Genomic DNA, 14,522 nt, shown 5'->3' on the forward strand with positions numbered 1-14,522 from the left:
AGCCATGTGACTCCAGGCAAGTTGCCTTAATGTCTCAGAGCCTCAGTTTCATATCTGTAAAATGGGAATGACGGTATCTGTATGCGCCAGTGATTGTTACATGAAAAGAATATAAATGAAGGCCTAGCTAGGGGCTGGCATTTGACAAAGGGTTCATCCACGTTGGCCTCTGCCATCATTATTTACCTAGCCTCTACTATGTACAGCTGCTTGCTTCTGCCCTCCATGCCTCCGTCTCCTCATCTGCAAAGTGGGAAGAATGGTAGTTCCCATACCTCCTACGGCCGCTGAGGGGATTGAGTTAATGCACGTAACGTGCTGAGAGCAGAGCCTGCCAGAGCAAGCACTAGAACTGCTGTTTTGCTATTATCGAAGCTCATGGGGTTCAAGCATACCAGCGTTGTTCAGCCCATCAGCTGGCTTGGGTGCTAGTCCCTGCTCTGCCACTCATCAGCTATCTGACCTTGAGATATCATCAAGCTTTCCTACTAGTTTCTTTAGCTTTTCAAGTAGGAGGGTTGTAAAGACCAAAAAAATAAACAAACCAAAACAACAACAAAGCAGGGTGAGGGTGCAGTCTGAGGACTGTATGGTGGCACCATCCCGTATGTCCCTCCTCCCCGCAAAAACAAGTAAATCGACTCCCGGGGTCTGCCCACCGGACGGTCTACTGGGGCGTGCTGTGTGCCCTGCTGTGGGTTCCCAAGCGGGGCTGGGGGGTGGGCTCCCTCAGACATGCAAGGGCTTCAAGGCAAAGTGGAGCCCGAGGGGAGCCTGAGGATGGGCAGGATTTGGAAGCAAAGCGAGGTGAGGAGGGCACCGCAGAGGGCTACACTGGCAGGGATGGAGGCCGGAGGTGGGCGGGAGGGGCCAGCCCGACCAGGCGCAGAAGCCTCGCCCCTAGGACAGGATGGTGGGCAGGGGGAAGGGGGGAGCAGCCCTTCTGAGCAGGAGTCAGCCCACCCTCTGACCCCTATTCAGGCTGTAGTCACCTGGCTCTCACGAGGGGCCCAGGCCCTGGAGGGGAAGTCCAGGAAGCACAGAGCACCGGGGCCTCCCAGACTCCTCCAAATTCCATGCCTCTGGGAGAGGCTCCACCAGGGCAATTAACCAGCTAAACTCACACACGTGTTCTTGGAGGGTATTATTTTAAAGCAACTCTAACAGGCGTGACCTCCCTGAAAGGGAGAGGGCCAGAGAGAGGCCCAGCTCTATTACCTTCTGACGGCTGACCCCCAACATGGAAGGGACCCTAAGGCATCTCTTCTTAGCCCTAAAAACCAATGATTTCTCCTTGGATCCGAAGGATTACACTGACCCACGTACCCTAACGTTTGAAGGCTCAGGCTGATCCTCCAGCTCTTAATGAATTCATTCAAAGTGAGCCTACTTTGAGGAGGCTGGCCCAGAGGTGTAGAGGTTAAGTTCATGCACACTACTTCAGTGGCCCGGGGTTCGCGGGTTCAGATCCCGGGCACGGACTTACACACTGCTCATCAAGCTGTGCTGTGGTGGTGTCCCACATACAAAACTGGGGAAGACTGGCACAGATGTTAGCTCAGCGACAATCTTCCCCAAGCAACAGATGTTAGCTCAGGGCCAATCTTCCTCACACACACACAAAAACAAAAACAAAGTGAGCCTACTTTGAAGCTTTAAAATCACCAGCCCCTAAACTTCTGCTTCCTGAAGTTAGCCCCTCCTTGCTCAGAACGCCCTACCCCTCCTGGAGAACAGACTCAGGGCCGGTCTGAGAGCGCTCATGTCCCGCCCTGTGGCTGCTGCACGGCAAGGCTTTCTCATCTGTGCTGACCCACGGCTTACCTGGCGGGCCTGGGCCTCCAGCAGTGGGCCCCGCTTTTCTCAGCTGTGGGCCACCTCCAGTTACCTCCAGGCGACTCTCCAGACACAAACTCTCGATCTTGAAAGACATGAACACAAGCCACACAGAGCTTTTCCATAAACACTCAGGGGTGGAAGAACTTCCAGAAAGAAGGTCCTCAGGTAGAACAAAGGCTCTCAGCCCGGTATAAGACACCAAGAAAACACACCTTGGTCTTGGTCTGTAATCTCTGCCCAGTGAGCAGACCTTGGGACCTGAAGACCACCCATGCAGAGGGGAGGCCAGCCCTGCTTCATGGGCATGAATGCCCCTCCCCGACCCTTGCTCCCAGGGGCAGAAAAGCTTTGTCTTGGGGCAGGGCCACTCCTGCTGGAGAATAGTGCACCCTGGGCCAAGCGCCTGCCTCCAGCTGTTACAAGCAGGGGGTCAGGGAGTGAGGACCAGGAGGCAAAGGGCTAAAACCACTTCCCAACAAATGAAGAATTCCTTTTGGAAAAACCTGCAAATACTTGCCTGCTTTTCTTTCCCCTCTCTCTTCCCCAAACAAACAAAATAACCTGGGTCATCTACCCTCCTGGGCTGAGGGTAAGCAGACCACTACAGGGATACTGAGAACTCCATCCAACAGCAGGGTCACACAGAGTGAGATCACAGGAGGCTCCACAGAACAACCAGCGAAGCGACATGCTGAATGTCAAACCAGCTTAGCCGACGAGGAACTGACCTTTGGGGAAGAGAGCACGGGTGCCAACGATCATGCCTGGCTTAGCGCTTCCCTCAACCACGTGGCCTGCGAGTTTAACCATGGCTCTTGTCCTCATGGGGACTGTGGCAGCCAAAAATGCTTAGTGAACCCAGCAAAGTGATGAACTATGTCTGTGCTAATACCTTTGATTCCAGCCCCTCACTGAAGCGTTGGTATTTTAAGCATCCTTTTGATCTACTACAAGTCTCTAATAAGAAACGTCCAATAAACACACCGGGTTTAACTCAGAAATGTTAACAGAAGCCCAGGACTCTGATCCCTTCTGCTTGGCAGAATGCACGAGAAATACATCACATGCAACCTGAGAAGAAGGTGAGGCAGGCCAGGTAGATCAGAGAGGTGCCCTTGAGGCCAACGCTAGCCTTAACTGGATTCAGTCAAGGTCTGGCCCAGCTAATGCCTAGTTATCAGCTCAAACATTTTCCAAAACAGCCTAGTTTCCTGAGGGAGATGGCTGTACCAGTTCCATTTGTTTATACACGGCGAAAGCCGGCTTGTGGAGAGGGCCGTATCGTTTCTGTGCTGGGAGTGTTCCCTGGGGCTCCGACACACCTTCCTCTAGGACCTTCAAGTCCCCCAGGACCTGGGCTGGGCGGGGCAGAAACTCCTAAGAGGAGGTGGCCTTGCCACCGTGGAAGGGGATGGGCAAACCAGTTGGCTCCTCTGCCTCCCTCCAGCCAGCCTGATGGCCTGGGCTTTCAAAACCAGTCTGGCAGGCTGTCAGGCATGGGGTGGGGGCAGTGACTGACAGGCTGGTTATTGGAAAGCTCCCATCATTAGCCCAGGAATGTTGTTTGGTTACCATGGTGACCTTCACTACAAGCAGCCTGACTAAGGCACAAGGAATCTGTTACCTAAAACCAATGCCCCACGGAGCCTGCAGCTTCAGGGACCATGCTTATCAGCGGCCTGTCCCCCTTGACCCCATATTCCTGCCCCTCCCAGGCTGGGCCTCCCAGCTGCCTCCCATACCCAGGATGAGGAGAAAGGACCAGTGAAGGCATCTCCAAGCTTGCACGAGACCTCTTACATTCCTTGGCCTCGCCTGGCTTGGAACCCAGGTCCAAATAGGGAGCCTGCTGCCCCCCTGAGGCCCCCTTCAGGCTGGCCAGGAACAGGCCGGCCAGCACATGTGTCCAGGGCTTAGTCGGAAGCCCTCAGGATTTCAGGAGGCTGTTCAGGGTGTCTGGTTCCTACTATGCCAGGTTCACACTGTTCCTGCGGGGCTGTCACTCTCTGCCTCAGCACGTTTCTGCTTTTTAAACCCAAGCTCCACTAACTAAAGGTCATCCCACAGCACGGAAATCAAGATCCTCTTTGCTTTGCTTTCTAATCCTTGAATTCAGGAGGATTTTCAAAAGTTCAACTCCACGAAAGCTGGGTTTTCCTCCAGGAGTCTTGAGACTGACTGTAGGAACGGTGGCCTCCTGCGCAGCCAAGGGGCTTAACCATCTTTGCACGGGGCTTCCCCGCTCCGCCTCCCTGCCATTACGCATGGGGCGCCCTCCTCCACCTCTCGGCCCTCGGTGCACACTGCTCCCCTCGGGTCCCATGTTGCAGTCTTACACTGTTTGTGGGCCATCTTCCAGACCCCTCCACACTGCTGCCCTTGAACACAACTATAAACCGACTGTGAGACCTTCTCTTGTCTGAGTCTCACAATAGACCTTGGAGGCAGAGGGGCACGAAAGATGTCAGTCTTTTGGCAGATGAGAAAACAGGGTCACAGAAAGGAGGAGCAAGCTCCTGGAGGTGGCACAGGTAAGTGACAGGCACGATCCCATGAGGGCAGGGACTTCACTGTGGCCCTCACATGGGGAAAGGGTCCATTCCATCCACCAGCATCCTCCCGGGCTAGACCTCCTCCACCCGACACAGGCCTGCCAGCCTCTTCCTTCACAAAGGCAGGCTGTGCAGAAAAAAAAGGCTCTCAGAGGCCTCAGCCACCTGGGACAGGCGTTGGGGAGGCACTCGCTGGCAGACGGACCCAGACCTTTAAGTGCCCCAGAACGCAGACTTTGTTGGGGACACTGACGTCAAGGTGAAGGGAATCTGATTTTTTTGTTTTGTTGAAGTGATATTTACTGGACTGGTCATATAATTAATTGCGGTGGCAACAGCTGGAGCCACACACAGCTTGTCCTCAATGCAGGGAGCAGCTGGAGAAGCAGGATGCAGTTTCAGTTGAAGAGCAATGACATTTTTCAGTGATCCCTGACCGGTAATGGACTCTGTGACATTTCCTGCTAATCCATGGGCTTCTGTACTCTGGGGCTTCATCTGTGGTGAACAGTATTGACTTATTTGCAAAGAGCCATGGTCATATCCTATAGTCACTCCACAGAGCTGTGTGGTAGGTGGATTTTCCACCCACTCCCAACCATAAATATATATATATTTTTTCTTAAGGTGATTGTTTTTTTCTTAAAGTAACGGAAATGTATTCTCTCATAGTTCTGGAGCCCAGAATCCCCTATATTTTTTCCAGTTACTTTTGTAACCTTTTAAGGCCAGCTCAGGCCAAGACAGAGCTCCTTACAGTCACAGAGGTGAGGGTGGCTCAGAGGTAAAGAACCCACCACTGCTTCTCCATCACCTGCTACCGCCTGACAGGCAGACTGTGCAAAGCGAGGCACCCCTGGGGACGGGATGCTCTGATCCCCAAATGCTCTGCAGCCGGCCTCTCTGCAGTGACAGAGGAACAGAAGAACGCTATGGAGGCCTCGGGAGCTGGCACTCACTTTCCTGCCCTGGGTTCTGACCTCAAATGGGTCTCCCTGCTGCCAGCCCACGGCCCTGGCCCGAGAGCTCCTGAGGCCCCTGCAGCGCCTCTGTGGTGTCTGTATGCAGCAGCTCTGTGCCCACGTGGAGGCTACCCATTTAGAAGGCTCTAGCCTGCAGAAGTAGGGGGGACACAGCCAACACAGAGGGGCACGGGTACCCTGCAAACTGACAAACAGCACAATCTGTACTGAGGCTTCTCACTTTTTTTGGGTTTAGGGCCCTTCCGAGGACCTGCCGGAAGCCATGTCCCTGAATACATGCACACAGGAACAAATGCCATAGCTCAGGTCCAGGTGTTCTCGGAGGCCAGGAAGTCCACCCACGGGCCTCCCTGGGAGAGTCACCAACCTCACGGCAAGGCCCACGTCCCCTGCTCCCCTACGAAGACACTTGCCATGAGTGAAGCATTTCCTACTGAAGGCACTTGAGTGAGCCAGGAGGAAAGGGTAGAGAGTAGGGGGAAGCCTCGGGGGCAGAAGACGGCTCCTCACCCAGCCCAAGAACCCGGGAGGATGGAGGAAGAAGATAGGAGGCACCTCCCCTGGGGTGGGGTCGGGGAGCTGAGGGAGAGCCAGAGGGATCCACACACTGGACAAACCCATTCCCGCTGTGCCTCACACAGTGTGGGCTCCAAGCAGATTTTCAAAAAGGGGTGTTAGTCTCCCTACATCAGGCCAGGGGAGATGATTCTGCTAGCAGAAAACATTCAGCCCAGGAGTTAGGACAGGACATTGCGCAGTAAGACCCAGATGCTGGAAAGGGAGGCTCCGTCCCTGGGCACAAGGGTCCAAGGAGGGGCCAAGTGGGCAGTGTGCGAGTCCCCTTCCCTCGCTTCCATTGGGACAGCTCTGCTCCCATCTGTTCACATTCTCAACTTGCATGTGAGATTTCACTTGGAAAAAGGACTTGCTGATAAAACAATGTCTGACACCTAGCCTAGACTCTTCTTTCTTCTGTGATATACTCTGATTCAGGGGCTGGGCGAGGAGCACCCCCCTGCCGCCCTGCAGGATTCTGAGCCTTTCTTCATGACAGCGTCTGTTTCCACGAAGCCTGACAACAGAGTGAACACACGCATACACTCACACACAGGCACACACACACTCTCATACACACACACACATACACACACGCACACACACACGTGGCCAGCAGTGGACAGCAGGTCAGATCCTGCCAGACAGGCGTGAAGATGGAGCTTGGAAGAAAGGTGACTGTTACTGGAAGAGCAGGATCTTTGTCCTTCGTGTATTTTCATAGGCCCTGCTGTACTGCCCTCGGGATTACCCCGACAAGGGGACTAATCCGTTGTCCACACAGCTGTGTTTTAGCCCGCCCTAAACTACCTGCCTTTTAAAGCGAAGTGATTTCAATTTTACTAACCTCTCAAATGCAGGGTGGAGGCCAAGAGTCGGGGCAGAATCTCGAGCACAAGGAACGGGCTATGCGGAGCCGGCCACGCACTGTCTCTGCTCACCCCTGGCTGTGGGCAGCTGGGACCCCCCTGGGCCAGGACGGTGGGAGACGGGTGGTGCCAGGGGTCAGGTGCTGGGGGGTGGACGGTCAGTCTGGACTAGGGTAGCAGGGCTGACCTGCAGGATGAATGCCTGCCCTTGGCCTTATTCCCTGGGGCTCCCTCTCCAGTGGGGAGCTTGTGGTTAGCACACTGCCACTCTCAAAGCACCTTTCTTGAGCCTTGGTGATGACAAAGCCATCCCCAGCAGTCCAAGCCCACAGGCAAAGCCACTTGCGGAGCCCTCTGAGGGAGGGCAAAGGCACAGGAAACTGGAGCCTCACCCCAGGGGTCAGCTCTGTCCCTGACGGTCTGGGGATGGACAGAGGGGAAGCCCAGGCTCCCCACGCGAAGGAACCTCCCTGGGCTGGGACAACTGCAGCTTCCCTTCATCTCCCAGCACCACTGCGGCACCCACCAGTTTCCCCAAATTCCCGCAAACCTGTTCCCACTGCCAGCACAAGCACCTCCCAGGGTGACCAGGGCCACACTTCTCTGCTGTCTGAAGCAGGACAGCCTTTGGCTGGTTCTAAAGGGTCTCGCTTCAGACCCTGAGGTAGAATGGGGCAAGAGTGCAGGTGCTCAGGGGCCCCCTCATCCTGGGCTCACAGTATCCAGAGAAACAAGGTCTGTTACACCCAAGGTCACCCGCCCCAGAGGGGAGGAGGGCAGAAATCAAAAGTCAACCTCCCCCTCGTTCCCTCCCGCAGAGCACCGCACCCTCCTGCCTCAGCTGGCCCAGCAGGGCTCTTGTTCCCCAGTGTCCTGGTTGGGTGGAGCAGGGCCTCTGTGTATAGGTGGGGGCAGGAGGGTCTAGTCTTACCTACTTGCCGTGGCCTGGGCCAAGGATAGAGTGAACCCTGCTCCAAAGAGAGGGGCATGGGGTGACGTGGTAAACAGGGCATATGGAGGAGCTGAGGATGGAAGGAGACAGGACCACCCTGGACTGCCCATGGCCTGCTTGGAGGCAGGATGGCTCACCTGGCCTCCACCAGCCTAGCGAGTGTTAGAATCCTGTCCTTGGCTGGCTGTGCCAGGGTTAACATTAAGTCACACGAGTTGGTGTGAGACAGTGCAGAGCCCGGGATGGGGTGGGAGCAGCCCAAGCATGTGTATTTGAGCACAGTCTCCTCTGTGGTCTAAGCAGCCCCTGTGGAGCCTGCAGTTGTCATACAGAACTCACCACACACCTCCTGGAGCAGAACACCAGAACCATTCTCCAACCCTATGGGTCCTCACCCTGCCTTGTCTCTCCAGCCAGGGAGTGTGCATGCAGTGGGCACTTAATCAGTGTGTGCTGGCTGGCTACGTGGCAGGGTGGGACGTGCACGGGCACCTGTGTCTGTAGCCTGCCAGCCCCCCAGCCCAGCAGTATCCACAGGGAACTCACTTGAAGTTCTCGGGATACTCCGTGATGGCCATGTTGACGACATCCAGAGCATGCTGGTAGTGTTTCTGGGCGGAGAAGAGGAGTGCCAACAGGTGGAGGGCGTTGGCATCATCCCGGCACATTTTCAGGGCCTCCTGCAGCTGCTCCATGGCGCTGGAGATCTGCCAAAGAAAACTGCCACCTTAGTGACCTTCCCCAAGGCTCACACCTCCCCCCGGACTTCAGTGCCAGGCGCCAGCCATGGAGAGTGCACCAGACTCAAGTGAGACCCCAGGCACTGGGGGGCAGGGCTGGTGCTCTGATGAGAAAGCATACCCCAAACACATGGTCAGAGAGATCTGCTGTCCCAAGTCAGGCCCAGGAAGCCACTGCTGTCCCCACTCTGGAACCAAGAGGAGCAGGTTTACAGGGCAGCATGAAGAATTTGGAAGACACCAGGAAGCACTTCCTAAACTGGAGGAGTGGGGGTTGTCTGGAGAGGCCACCCAGACCACTAGTTACAGACCCAGAGGTGGCCAGGCCAGCCTGTCTGAACGTGTCCATGTAGTGATGGGGAAAAGTCACCTGATGTGGGGCTGACAGATAAATACCCTTCCTCTCAGAGGCTCACAGTGGCACGAGCTTGGGCTCTGGGGTCAGATGAAGCGTAGATCCCAGCTCTGCGACTCCCTAGCTGGTGCCTTAGGCAAGGTACTTCACCTCCCTGAGCTGCAGAAGGAGGATCATGGCCACCCCATTACAGGGGCTGAGAGCACAAGACGATGTATGAAATGTTCAGCAGAGGACTTACCACACACTTTGAAAACGTGAGTCTCCCTGTCAAGCCCCTCAAAGCCCAGGCAGCTAACAAATAGGTCTCTCCATGTCAGGGCCCCATCTTCCCAGGACCTTGATGAGTCTTTTTTAGAAAATCTTGCTCCTTACCAAACCTCAGACACCAGCCTCCCATGATCCTTAGGGGCCTATGGTGCAGGCCAGCCGGGACCTTGGGTCCCTGGTGTCCCTGGCTCCTGCCTGGTCTCCACCTGGCCTTGGCACGGGCTGTGGGCACTAGTGCCAGGCCCAGAGTCCTCCCACCTTCTTTAGTGGAAAGGTCAAGGAAAGTGAAGGAGGAAGCTAAGGTCAGTGTGGCTGCTGGCTTAGCTTGTCCATGTCTCCCCGAGACTGCTCCTGCCCTGGTGATTCTCCAGAGCGGACCCCATTATCCTGAGCTGGGTATCAAATCCAAGCTGTCACTGCTCAGGCAGCCATACGTGCTCTGGGCAGGATGGGCCAGAGGGTCTCAAAGACCCAGCAGGCCAGGTCTAGCTTACAGTCCACTCAGGGGCCCTCGACCCATGAGGCAACCCAGATCTGGGGTCCCCAAGGAAACTGGGCACCAGGCTCCACTGGCCTGGCTCAGCCATCTCTCTGGGAGGAGAGTCGCCACTCATTAGAGGTGGCTGAATAATTAAAGATGTTAAAAAATGCATCACCAAAGGTTTATTATGAACTTGATGGCAAGAAAAGCACTGGTTCTTTTACAGAGGGCTAAAAATAAAGTGGTCTCAGGTATCTTTCCGTCCATGTTCCTGGGAGCACCAGAGCAAGGTGAGGCTCCTTGGAGGGAGTGGCAGAGAGGTACCAAGTGCCTCATCCAGGACCAGGAAGTCAGGACCCATGGCATAGTGGGGAGGGGGGCGGGACAGGTGGCCTGGGGGTGGAGGAGGGGTGGGGTGGGTATAAGAGGAGGGGAGAGAAGCAGAGAACGACAGCAGGGCTGCTGGGGAGAAAATGGTGGAGAAGGAGAACTCAGAGAGGGAGACAGAGTGAGTCAGGAACACAGTGACAATAAGGGACAAATCAGGTGAGGGCAGACACAGGCACTGGCACAAGGGTTTGGGCACGGGGTGAGTGGGAAGGGGTCCCAGCGATGAGAATAAGAGTGCAGTGAGGGGAAAAGCCAGGCCGAGGCAGGGCTTGAGGGGAAGGTGAGGCAGGCAGTGACGGGGAGGCGGAGACCCTGGAGGCAGAGAAACAGCTGACTGAATTAACCAAAGATGAGACCACAGGCCAAAGGTTGACAGAGACCAGTAAGACCAACCGCCAGGCCGGTGGATGGCTCTAAGTGCCCTGTCCATACAAGTCGGGGCAGTGAGATCCCTAGAGCCCATAGGTGTCTAACTGGGGCAGGGTGGGGTCTGGGTTCAGTGCTGGTCCGCCAGTCCCCAGTCCCCAAGCTCACGAGCGCCTCTGTCCCTCAGGTTATAAAATGGGGCCAATAGCACCCTCCTCATCAGATGTGGGGCTCATGCAGGCCAGTGCGGGGGTACAGCAGCACCCGTGTTAGCCAGGGCTGCCCATCACCTGGCCATCCCCAGAGGCTGGGGGCTCTGCTGACTTCTCTACAACAGTCTGCAGCCCAGCCTGGTTCCCTGCCGGCACAGGTGAGGAGAGCTGAGCTGTGGGAGTCCAGGCTTGTCTGCAGTCCCCAAGCAGTCCCAAGGCCACACTCACTGGGTCAAGGCCACCGAGAGGTCCTGCTTCGGAGGCCGGGTGTGTGCACAGAGCATCAGCCTGAGAGCCGAGGCACACTGTGAAAGCAGAGAGTCTAAAGGGCCTGGGGGCCGGAGCCCTGGCTCTTTTCTGAAAGGCAGACTGCTTGGTGGGCGACTCTCTGGCCTCACTCCCTGGACAGAGCAGTGTCCTCTTGGCACCAACAGCTCAGCTGCTCAGCTTGGGGAAGGAAGGCAAGTCGGCTTGGAGAGCCGTGGGTGGTGGTGGTGGTCCCAGTGGGGTGAAGGGGGCAGTGGATGGGAGGCCCCCAACAGATCCTAGAGACCAAGGCTGAGAGTGGTGTCCACAGGGTGAGGGAAAAGCTTTGGGATCACACAGGAACAGTTCCATATGCCTGTCACTCTGCTCCCCACTCGGAGGGGTCACTCATCAACTTCTCGGGAGACTGAAATGTTCTAGAGGGAGTGAGGGCAGAGAATAATCCCTTCCTGTGGACCCACCATGGGCCAAAGCTTTACCACATTATCTGACTTGATCCTTACGAGGTCCTTCCGAAGTGGAGTACAAAGGTGCTCACATAGCAGATAAGGAAATAGAGGCTCAGAGAGGTCAAATCACTTGCAAAGGGCCACACAGCCAGTAAAAGCAGTGGTGCCAGGAGAAATCAGTAGCCCCCAGGAACCTGGAGGATAGGAATTGTGAGGACCCACCTGGCGGATGAGGGCTAGCTGCAGGGAGACATAGAGGATGACCTGCGGGTCGCTGGGCGCCAGCTGCTGGGCTCTGTATGGGGAAAGGGAGTGACAAGTCAGTCACTAATGGTGAGCAACCAGCGAGACCTGGGCCTCCAGCATGCCAGCCCTGTGCTGGGCTGCTGCAGGGCAAAATGTCAGGGATTCTGCCCTGCCCCACCTTAAGGATGCCCAGCCAGGAGACGATGGCTCAGGCAGAGAGCCCATGGGCAGCAGGCTCCGAAAGGGCTGGCTCTGCTGAAGTGGGGGGCCGTTTGGGAGGGTAGGATTTGGGGGTGTGTGCGGGATGCTCCTCACCTCCGGGCAGCTGTTAGCCTGGCTGTGGCCCTGCTCTAGCCTCATATAGAGTCTGCCCTCTCCACCCTAAGACAGAAGGGAACACCTCCCCGAAGGTAGAGAGGCTGGGGATGGCCTCTCTGGGCAAGAAGCCTCGGGAATGAAGAGCTGGCGCTGGGAACTCAGAGGGTGTTGGCCAGGCTGGGAATCCCCCACCTCCCTGGGTTCGGGAACAACCTGCCGCAGAGCAGGGTTGAGCTACATGTTCCCATGAAGCCGGCACAAGGAGTCCAGGGCAGGTCCCTCCCCGGCAGCTTCACCTCAGTGCTCGGAGGGAGCAAGACACACGGGGATCAGAGGGAAAAGCCCTGCACTGGACCAGAGGAGAGAGCAAGGAGGGATGCTCGGGGGCGGGTGCCCAAGGCCGTGGTGGGGAGAGGGGCTCAGCAAGGATGGGTCTGAGGGACGGAGGCTGCTGCTAAGGGAGGGACTTCCTCTGCCTCCTGCCGCCCACCCTCCGCCCTGACCCCTGGGCTGCCAGGAAATCTGTGTGAGGCCTGTGGGTGGTGGGTCCTCACAGCCCTTGGGTGGGGAGGGCCTAGGAGGAGGTGAACACCATTTTTGAGCCCCTGCTACATGCAGGGCACTGTGCAAGGCGCTTATCCTGCTTTATCTCACATAATTATGACAACAATAATCGTTCTTATTCCCATTTTAAAGCCCTGAGCTCAGGAGCAGAGGCTGAGTGTGGGGCGGAGGGCGGCTCCACCAGTGTTGAAGGGCTCAACCCAGCCACCCAACCCCAAAAGCCTGTCCCTGCTTCCCATATGAGCTCTCAGAGCCTCAGTTTCCTGGACAAGAAAAAGGGGTTAGAAACCTGTGCTCTGTCTATACCAGAGGGTCCACTGAGATAAAGCACGTGAATGGGCCACCCAGTGTCTCTGCTGTGACTCGGGTCCTCCTCACCTCTGCAGGGTCTGCAGTGCTTTCCGGTGCAATTCATCTTGCTTGGATTTCAGAGTTGCTGCAGGAGACAGGATGGGGACAGAGCCATGAGGGATGCTGATGGCATGCCGACCCACCTGCCCCATCCCAGGGCACACAAGCTCTGCAGGAAGAGACCCCAGCAGGGCCCTGTCTGGCAAATGCTTGTACTCAAGCAGTTCCAGAGTGATGCCACTCACTGCCCCAGTCACCAGGGGAGGGGGTGGGGTGTCCACCTGGCCCCACCCTCCTGGCTTGTTTCTTGGCACAACAGGTCCTTCTACTTCTTTGCCTTCTTTGCCACCTGGGCCACCGTGACCCTCTGAAAGGCCCCAGCCTTGAGAGAAAGGTTGCCACCTCTGTTCTGGTCATACGCCTCCTTGAGCTTCCTTACCCACAAGGTTGCTGCTTTTTTCTTTTTTTTTTCTTTTGCTGAGGAAGACTGGCCCTGAGCTAACATCTGTGCCCATCTTCCTCTACTTTATACGTGGGACACCTACCACAGCATGGCTTGCCAAACGGTGCCATGTCCACACCCAGGATCTGAACCAGCGAACCCTGGGACTCCAACGTGGAACGTGTGCACTTAACCACTCTGCCACTGGGCCGGCCCATTCTTCCTCTTTTTTCGTATGTGGGATGCCGCCATAGCATGGCTTAATGAGTGGTGTATAGGTCCATGCCTGGGGTCTGAACCGGTGAAACCCAGGCTGCTGAAGCGGAGTATGTGAACTTAACCACTACACCACCGGGCCGACCCCATTCTTCTTTCTTTAATGAATCTTAAGTGTACAATTCAGGGGATTGAGTACATTTACAATGCTGTGCACCATCACCACTCTCCATCTGCAGAGCTTTCTCACCATCCCAAACAGTGTGCCTGCACCCACTGAACACTATCTCTCCTCCCCCCAGCCTCCCCGGTCACCTCTACTTTCCCCTGAGGCTTCTTGCTTTAACCGGAACCAGGCACCTTTCTGGTAAGCTGAATCCTACTTTAAACGCGGTGGGACAGCGTTCGAGGCCTGAGCTGCACGGTGCACCACCTGGGAAGCTTTCAAACACCTGTTGTCCAGGCTCTAGCCAGCCCAGACCAGTCCTGCTGCAGGAGCAGCAGGAAGGTTGTCAGAGGTGCCAGCACATAAAGCAGCCCTGGCCCGGGGTGTGTGCAGCAGGGCTGAGAATGCAGTCCACAGAGGGTTAAAGGCACAGGAGGACCCTGGCTCAAAGTAGACCCGACTCTGACCAAGGGGCGACAGCTCCCTCTCTTGACCAGTGTGGAGAGACCCCACTGTTCCCTGTTGCAGGCTCATCAATACCCGGAAGAAACAGTGACCATTGTCTCCAAAGAACAGGGAGCTGGCTGCACCAGGACCTCTCACCTCTTCCTCCCCTTTTTGGGCAAGCACCACGTGCTGTCACCACTGGCTGTGCGGAGCCTCTGCAGCCCGCGCCCAGGGCTGGCATCCAGGGAGTGTGGGCGCGGCCAATTTCTATTCCGGGTTTGCTCTGGGTGGGGCCATCACTCCCTTCCCTCAAGCGGCAAAGATACAGAAGCAGAGGGCTGCCTGACCCATGGGGGGACACGCTGCCCAGCGGGCAGGGCTGGGGACAGAATGCCAGGCTCTGGGAGACAGGAGTGGAATCTATCCGCCAAGCACAAGAATTTATTAAACACCTGCTGTGTACCCAGCTCTATGCCATGTGTTGGAGGGGGT

The 14,522-nt window shown here is 56.3% G+C and overlaps 1 protein-coding gene across 5 annotated transcripts in view; it reads right to left on the minus strand.

Annotated features, from left to right (window-relative positions):
- Positions 1-14,522, minus strand: part of TTC7A (tetratricopeptide repeat domain 7A) — a 121,354-nt gene that overhangs the window by 33,235 nt on the left and 73,597 nt on the right. For all 5 annotated transcript variants that reach the window (XM_070572746.1, XM_070572748.1, XM_070572747.1 and 2 more), the window contains 3 exons: positions 12,787-12,844; positions 11,503-11,575; positions 8,297-8,457 (listed from right to left, as the gene is read on the minus strand). In XM_070572746.1, coding sequence (XP_070428847.1) covers positions 8,297-8,457; positions 11,503-11,575; positions 12,787-12,844 — 292 coding nt within the window. The remainder of the gene's footprint in view (positions 1-8,296; positions 8,458-11,502; positions 11,576-12,786; positions 12,845-14,522) is intronic.

Source organism: Equus przewalskii, chromosome 14 (assembly GCF_037783145.1).
Source record: "Equus przewalskii isolate Varuska chromosome 14, EquPr2, whole genome shotgun sequence".
NCBI lineage: Eukaryota > Metazoa > Chordata > Mammalia > Perissodactyla > Equidae > Equus > Equus przewalskii.